Below are 8,476 nucleotides of genomic sequence, written 5' to 3'. Positions count from 1 at the left end.
TGAGCGAGACACCGAGGGACATGCACTGCTGGGGGAGAGACTGTGAAAGACTTGGCTGAGGGATGGTGGGCTGAGAGAGAGACTGAGCATTTTTCCTGAACTTGAATTGTAGCCTGTGCTGCTTCCCTAATAAACCCCGTAATCTGTGAGTTCTGTGTGGCCACTGCAGCGAATTATCGAACTGAGGAGAGAGGTGGTGGGTGCTTTGGGAGGAACGGTTGGTGAAAGGGCTGGAGGGAAGAAGCATGTCTGGCCTGGCAGTAATAGGCCTTGGGTTACTGCTGGTAATCCTGTCTTCCTCTTGTAGGGTTAGAAGAGGTCAGAACATGTAGCCTCCTTGCTGTTTTTGCAAGGAGGTAAGGTTTCTACGCTATATTCTAAGTGGTGAAATGTCAACACTAATAGACTATAATAAGTTATATAAGCATAACCACTAAAAAAAGAAATACTTTGTAAAAAATAAAATACTATAGATAAATCAAATTGGAATACTAAAAAATGTTCAAGTAACCCATAGGAAGTGTGGAAACAAGAAAGAGAAAAACAAAATAGAACAAACACTACACAAAAAAATTAAATGGCAGACAAGCTTAATGTATCAGTAATTACATTAAAAGTAATAGTATAGTGCTTGCTTTAGCTGCATAAATACTAAAAAAGTAAATAGCATAAATTCACCAATTACAAGACAGAAATTGCCAGAGTAGATTAAAATAGAGATACAACTATACACTGAACAAGAAACTACTTGCAACAACTTGGATGAATCTGAGGGAAAAAAAAATAGTTGATCTCAAAAAGTGATTTGATCTCAAAAAATGATTCCATTTACATGGCATTCTTGAAATTACAAAATTAAAGATATAGAGATAGATTAGTGGTTACCAAGGGATAGGAATGGTGGGGCAAAGGGAAGGGGGTACAACTATAAAGGGCAGCACCAGGAGAATCTTTGTGGTGGTGTAATAATTCTGTGTCTTGATTGTGTGGTGGTTATACAAATCTATACTTGATAAAATGATAGAGAAACACATACATTGTTCCAAGGTCAATTTACCAGTTTTGATACTGTGTTATTAAGATATAACAATTGTGGGAAACTGGGTGAAGGATATACAAGACCTTTCTCTACTATCTTTGCAACTTCCTGTGAATCTATGATTATTGTAAAATAAAAAAATTAAAAGAGAATCAAACTGCCTGAGTTCAAATCCAGGCTCTACCACTCCTGGTGTGAATGAGGGCTTATTTAACCAATCTGTGTATCAGTTCTATGTTAAATGGGGATAACAGCATCTGTAACAAGTTAAGATAAAAAATACTTGAAGTAACATATTTTCTTAAAAAGAAATGATAAATGGAACAACGTGGATGAATCTCAAAAGCATTATGCTAAGTGAAAAAAAGGAAAGCTATATACTGTATGATTTGGTTTATATATCTTGGAAAAGGAGCAACTATAGGGACAGAAATCAGACTAGAAGGGGAAAGGAGCTGACCCATAACTCTGAGCAATAATTTTAAAATACTTTTGACTTTTGAAATCTTCACATATTCAAAAAATAAAATTAAACCAACAAGGATGGGGAAAAACAACCTAAAACTTAATCCAAATAAAATAAATCAGTCCAATCAATTATATTTCAAATGAGTATCAGAATTACACAGGGGAAGCAGTACGGGAGAGGTAACTTTCACCATGTGCTCTCAGTCTAAGGGGATCAAAACAATATAAGCTGCAAAGAGATACTGAACTGTTTTTAGTAAGTAAACCCAGATTGAGGAATATTTGAAAAAAATAACTAGTCTACATTATTCAAAAAAGTCAATACCATAAAATACAAAGAAAAACTAAAAACTACTCCAGATTAAAGGACATTAAAGAGACATGACAACTAAATGCAATATGTGATCTTGCACTGGATAAAGGACATTATTGGGACAGCTGACAAAAATGGAACATGTTAACTGTTGCTAGGCCTACAAGCTCAGGACTATAGTCTCAGGGGACATCAAGGTCAATTGGCTAGTCTACAAAGACATTGGAGCTCTGGTAGCATAGTGGCTAAGACACTTGCCTGCTAACCAGACGGCTGGTGGCTCAAACCCACCAGCCACTCCTCGGAAGGAAGGTTGGGCAATCCTACTTCCGTAGTGATACTGCCTCGGAAACCCAAGGAGGGGTCGCTATGAGTCAGGTTTGACTCGACGGCACATAACAACAACAACAACAACAAAGACGTTGTTCTACATACTACTTTGGTGAGTAGCAACTGACTGAGGTCTTAAAACCTCGTGAGTGGCCATCTAAGGTGTAACTATTGGTGTCTCCTTGACTGGCGCAAAGAATAATGAAGAAAATCTAAGATACATGGAAGTAATTAGTCCAAAGAACTAGTGAACCACATGAATCTCAGTCTCCACAGCCTTGAGACCAAAACTACATGGTGCCTGGCTACCACTACCAATCACCTAGAGATGGATCACAAAAGGATATTCTGGATGGAGTGGGAGAAAAATGTGGAACATATCTCAAAATAATAATAATAATAATAATAATAATAATAATAATAATAATAATAAAAGACCAGGCTTAATGGTCTAATAGAGACTGGTGAGAACCCCTAAGACTACAGCCCTTAGTCACCCTTCAGACCAGGAACTGAAATGACTTTTATGGTTCAACTTTCGGCCAAACAATAGACAGGCCTATGAGGTGAGTAATAACACCAAGAAGGTATACACTTCTTAGAACAATGAAACAAAAGCAATCAAAAGAACAGTATTTGCCCAGGGGTGAAACTCAGAAGGCAAGAATGGACAGGAAAAGAAGGACAAAGGGAAATGGTAACCACAGAGAGGAAGTGGGAAGAGTGCTATTACATTGTGTGAATTGTAAACAATGTCACAAGACAAAATGTGTATGAACCGTTGAATGGAAAAACCAATATACTCTGTAAACTTTCACCCAAATCACAATAAAAAGTTAATTTAAAAAAAAAAAAAAAAGGCTACAGTAAGAGTATTTGAGTAATTGAGCTGGAAGGACAAAGAAAAGTACCCAGAATGTAGAATATATGAAGTCATGATTTTTAAAGTGGTACAGTTTCTTTTATGTCAAGATCTCACACATGAAATGTAGGCAGAATAGAGAAAAAGATGACGTAGCCAAGAACTGAAAGACCAGTGTTGACTGAGTCATCCATCCATGTAGAAGTAAGTAAGTATCACTAACAATGAAGATGGGAGTTAGGGTGGAGAAAAAAAAGTCAGTTATTTTCAATGAATGAAGGAAGAGGAGGAAGTTGGGTAGCACAGTAATATATTGCCTCAAAGGAGCTGGATTTTCACAATTAGAAGAATGCATTATTGTCTGGAGCAGCAATAGAGCATGGAGACCATCTACCCTACTTCCTTGCCCTAACGTAAGTTGGTATGATAGAAAAAAAACATAGCTCCTGCTTGAGAAGACTGTAGAGGAAATTGAACCACAGGAGGTATCCAAATACCAGTCAAGGAAAAGAAAGAACATTCAGAAGTGAGGATATCTGGTAGTTTTCTTTTTAAGTTTTTATTGTGACTTGGGTGAAAGTTTACAGAGCAAATTCACTTTCCATCCAGCAGCTCACATACACTTTGTCTCATGACATGACTACAATTTCCCACAATCGAACAGCTTCCCTCTTCCTCCCCATAGTTACCTCTTCCCTGTGTGCTTCCTTCCCATACACTCCTACCTCCTGAGATGTCTCCCTGTGCGTACACAGCCCTTTTATTCTCCCATGATTGACCTCTCCAAGGAATTTATCTACCTAACACAGATGTTCAGCTCATATGCCTGTCTTCTGTTTAGCTGGAAGCCACAGGAGTGAGTTCAATTCCAGATCTAAAGGGCAGTTAGGGGCCACAATTTCAATGGTTTCATCCAGCTCTAACAGACCAGGAAACCTGGTCCTTTTTTTAATGATTTTGAGTTTTACTCCACATTGTAGGCTATCTGGTAGTTTTCTTAACACAGAGGAAGGGTCTGAATGGGAAGGAAGAGATGGCGGATTAGGTTAGAACAGGAGATTTTCAGAACAGTTAGAGGATTAGAGTCTGGGTGATAAAAAATGATCAGAGGGTAGAAGAATTCAAGGCAGGTGGAAATAAATACTGGTAATCCCAAGATGGGCATATAGTTCTAGCCCCAGGCCCATAAAGCTCTGCTTTGTGGTAGAGTTTCTAGAGTACCAAAGCCCTTCCTAATTCTCCCCTGCCAGGAAATTAGGCACCTTTATCTGTGATCCTATCTCATCTCAATTTTCTTTAGCTATCATTTAACCCACATTCAAGAAATACTGGTTGAATGAATTAGTGACTCACAATAACCCAAGTAGACTAGATGCGAGAAAAACAAACTGGAATTCAATTTAGGAAAGGAATGGCAAAGCCGAGATTTCTGGGGGGGGAGGGGGGGGGACAGAAAAATGGGTTTCTGGAATATTTAACATAAGGAGTTGCTCTAAGATTCAAATAATACAAAATGGAGGATTTTTCTAGTTCATTTTGGTAAAAGAAATATGCTTACTGTACAACAAGCTGCTGACACACGGTTCCATTGTCTGTTATGAGTTCATTCAGTTTTAATTCAAGGTGAACTTTACCCTATAATAACAAAAAAAATTACAAATTGAGTGGTCTATTTTATTGACAAAACATTATTTTTTTTTTCAAATGGTAGATGTAATATTTAGTTATCAACTAACCCCTAGGTACATGGCTTTGCCCACATTAAATATTTGTTAAACGACTAATAACCAACAATGTAGACCAAAATGATAAAAAATAAGCAAATACTTTTATAAAACATAGTATTAAATATTAGAATTTCATGCCCAGTTCAATAAATATTTATGTCTCAATTATCATGGATTAGAAAAGAAAGATAACTCTTATCTGTTAGTAAAATTTTAAATAAATCAAATTATAACATGTAGAATGCTTGTCCCAAAAAAAGATAAACCAGCAAAAGTAACAGAGCCAGAATTATTAGAAGATAAAGCACACAATAAGAAACAACAAAACTAAGTTAAAATCCATTAAAATTAAACTTATCAATACTTAATTTTACAAAACAATAAAGATTTATTATGTTTAAGGAGGCGCTATACAGTGGATAGGGATCTATAGGTGTATAAGACACATTACTGCTTACAAGAACCAGTTTAGTTGGGGAAAAAATAAGTAAGAGATAACAAAATATGTCCAAGAGCATTAATGAAAAGTAAGATATTAAAAATAAAGTAGTATTTTCTTGAATGCCATTAATAGATAAATTTTTTTAAAAAATTCAGTAGTATCTTTTTAAAGGAATTCTAACTATCAACTTCCCAAGAAACAAAGGCTTAGGAAGAATATAATCCAAAGCCTGATATTTCTACCCTGTCACTTGTTGTTGTTGTTGTTGTTTGCCATCGAGTCGGCCCCAACTCATAGCGACCCCTCCTTGGGTTTCCGAGGCAGTATCACTACGGAAGTAGGATTGCCCAACCTTCCTTCCGAGGAGTAGCTGGTGGGTTTGAACCGCCAGCTTTCTGGTTAGCAGTCAAGTGCCTTAGCCACTATGCTACCAGAGCAATTCTAAACTGGTTAAGAACCAGTGCTGGATTACCTCCACCCAGCTGACAAGACAAATTCCCACAGAGTCAAGTGGAGATTCCAGGGGTGTGATATCTAGGGGCTGATGACATGAGTGATTTCATCAGAGAGAGGTAGGAAAGTTCATTATCTAGTCACTGCTCCTCTTTGAAACATCCCTTCTCAGACATTTTTTCACAGAAACCTAACCTAAATCACTCTATGGAGATTTGTGATACTACAATGGATCTGATGTCCATTAGCTACACGGCTTGGGAGCAGATGAATAGGAAGTGATGAACAACAAACACTGATGTCTCCTGACACAAAAATCTAGATGAGAAAGCTAGGCTCCAAAGTAACAAAGGCATAAGGATAGTAAAATTAGTAGTGATGTGGAGCTGAAATTAAGAAAAAAAATCTTCCACTAAAAATCTAGGCACAGATTCTGATAAAACTGTCATTTATAAAATAGGTCTTTCGTTATTCCTGTATTTAATATTCATCACCCTACTTTCAAGAGTGACCTTGAAGGCCTATTATACATAGTAATTTATACTATTACTCAACTAGAATTTTGAAGCATATGTGCTACCAAGACAGCACGTGTGTGTCACCTGGCTCGTGAGGGAATCTGGCCAACTGCTTCAAAGTCCATATCTCAAGGCAGTTTTACTATTTTAACAAGTATTCATTTTAGCATAGAAACTGTAATGCTATAAAGATATTCCCAATTGTCTCTCAGGAAAAACCTAGGATCTACTCTTTCTAAATGATAAAAGATAAAAAAAAAAAAAATAGAAAAAAGGTACAATAATTTCATTCAGAGTTAAAAAACATCAAACCAGGGCTAGGAGAAAAAATATTAATGAGATTCTGCCAAGAATCATTATCACTGAGTCAACGCCTACCTAGTATGTTCACTACTCCCACTGACTGTTAAACAAAACATTCCTTTGGTATTAGTCAACAACAAATATAATTGTGTATTAACTTGGTCAAGTAAAGCATAGGGACAGAACTGGTAAAACACAAGACACATACTATAAGGGTGGAACACTAAAATTAAAAGGCATTATGAATTAAATTAAGGAAATTATAATTTCTAAACTATAAATCACTACCTCATTGTATACTTTAACATGGAAATATGTACATGATACTTACTAAAAGAAATGTTACAAAATAGGCTGTATAATATAATGCTAATTTATTTTTTTAAAAATACACTAATACATAAACACGTAATACATGTAAGCATAGAAAAAAAATAACTAGAAGGCCATTTGCCAAAACATTGATAGACATTATTCATGGGTGATGGAATTTCAGAAGATTTTTTTTCTTTCTTGCTCATCTAGGTATTTGAAGTTTCTACTAACTAATGCATATTGCTTCATAGTAAAGAAAAGTGAACAAGTTCTAAACTGTGTGAAGCTGCCACAGCACTAGAAACCAAAATCTATACCTATTTTAGAAAAAATATTTATTCCTATGTTTTACATAATAGTTTAATTTTATGTCATCATTTTATAGATTTAAACTACAGTAAAACTATTTTTTGGAGTGAGCAATTAAGAATCCAGCAAAACATTAAAGATCTTAATCTCATTTGAAGTCAGGGGTGGTGGTTAGAATAGTCATATGGCTAATGAGATGTAAACAAGTTGCTCATGGAACATCCTGAAAAGCTTGTTAAAAAGGATTCTATAGCCTAAGCAGTGGCAAGAGAGGCTGAACAGCTTAACCAAAACTTTTCAGAGTCTCATGGTGCTGGATAGACAAAAGTTGGAGTTCAGGTCCACCAGATAGAGGGCGGGCTCTGGTAAGAACTCAGGCTTTTAGATGGAATCCCTGAAGAACTAAAACACCAAAACAAATTCACTGCCATCAAGTCGGTTCCGACTCATAGCGACCCCTCCTTCGGTTTCTGAGGTGGTATCTCTACAGAGAGAGCTCTTGTGGCGTAGTGCCTAAGGCATCTGACTGCTAACCAGAAGACTGGCGGTACAAACCTATCAGCCACTCCTCAGAAGGAAGGTTGGGCAATCTACTTCTGTAGTGATACCCCCTCGGAAACCCCAGGAGGGATCACTGTGAGTTGGATCTGACTCAACAGCAGTAGTTTGGTTTTTGTGGTTTGGACCTCTACGGAAGTCGACTGCCCAGTCTTCCTTCCAAGGAATAACTAGTGGGTTTGAACCGCCAGACTTCTGGTTAGTAGTCAAATACCTTGGGCACTGAGGAATAAGGATGAACTTGAAAAAAGCCAGATCCTTGATCAGATTAAGGTGATCTGTCACTAGCCTAACTGCCTGCCAGAAGCAAAAATAGAGCTTCCCTGAAGAAATAAAGAATTTCATCCTGAGTCTCTAATTATCTCCAAATTATTTCATATACAATATCTAACTTTCATTCAAAAATTACTAAGCATGCCAGAAGAGCTCAACAAACTTCAAAAAGAAAAAATAAAAAAGCAGATTTATAGGAGATAGAGATACTGAAGGTAATTGAAAAAGATTAAAATTTATTGTCTTAATGGTCCTATAAGTTTATGTGAATGATCAGAATCCCCAGGTATATAGTACAGCTGACAAGGGGCAAGGTTGTGGTCACTGCTTGGTCACAGCCAGCTACCCAGAGCGACCGAGTAGTTGATCCTGCAGGCTTGGGACCATAGTCGCAGGGGACCTCAAGCTCAACTGGCATAACATACTATACAAAACATTGTTCCACCTCCTACTTTGGTGAGTAGCGACTGGGATCTTAAAAGCCAGCAAGCTGCCATCTAGATGCAACAATGGGTCTCTCCTCGTCAAGAGCAAAGAAGAAAGAAGAAAACCAAAATTAATGGAAA

General features: G+C 37.0%; 1 protein-coding gene across 1 annotated transcript in view; it reads right to left on the bottom strand.

Annotated features, from left to right (window-relative positions):
• RASA2 (RAS p21 protein activator 2) overlaps nucleotides 1-8,476 on the bottom strand; it is a 196,257-nt gene that overhangs the window by 109,877 nt on the left and 77,904 nt on the right. Inside the window, exon 5 of the mRNA XM_007947529.2 lies at nucleotides 4,571-4,647. Within this exon, the coding sequence (XP_007945720.1) occupies nucleotides 4,571-4,647 (77 nt within the window). The remainder of the gene's footprint in view (nucleotides 1-4,570; nucleotides 4,648-8,476) is intronic.

Source organism: Orycteropus afer, unplaced genomic scaffold, assembly GCF_000298275.1.
Source record: "Orycteropus afer afer isolate SDZICR_OR568_19922 unplaced genomic scaffold, OryAfe1.0 scaffold00188, whole genome shotgun sequence".
Classification (NCBI taxonomy): domain Eukaryota; kingdom Metazoa; phylum Chordata; class Mammalia; order Tubulidentata; family Orycteropodidae; genus Orycteropus; species Orycteropus afer.
This window is presented reverse-complemented; position numbering and strand designations above follow the sequence as displayed.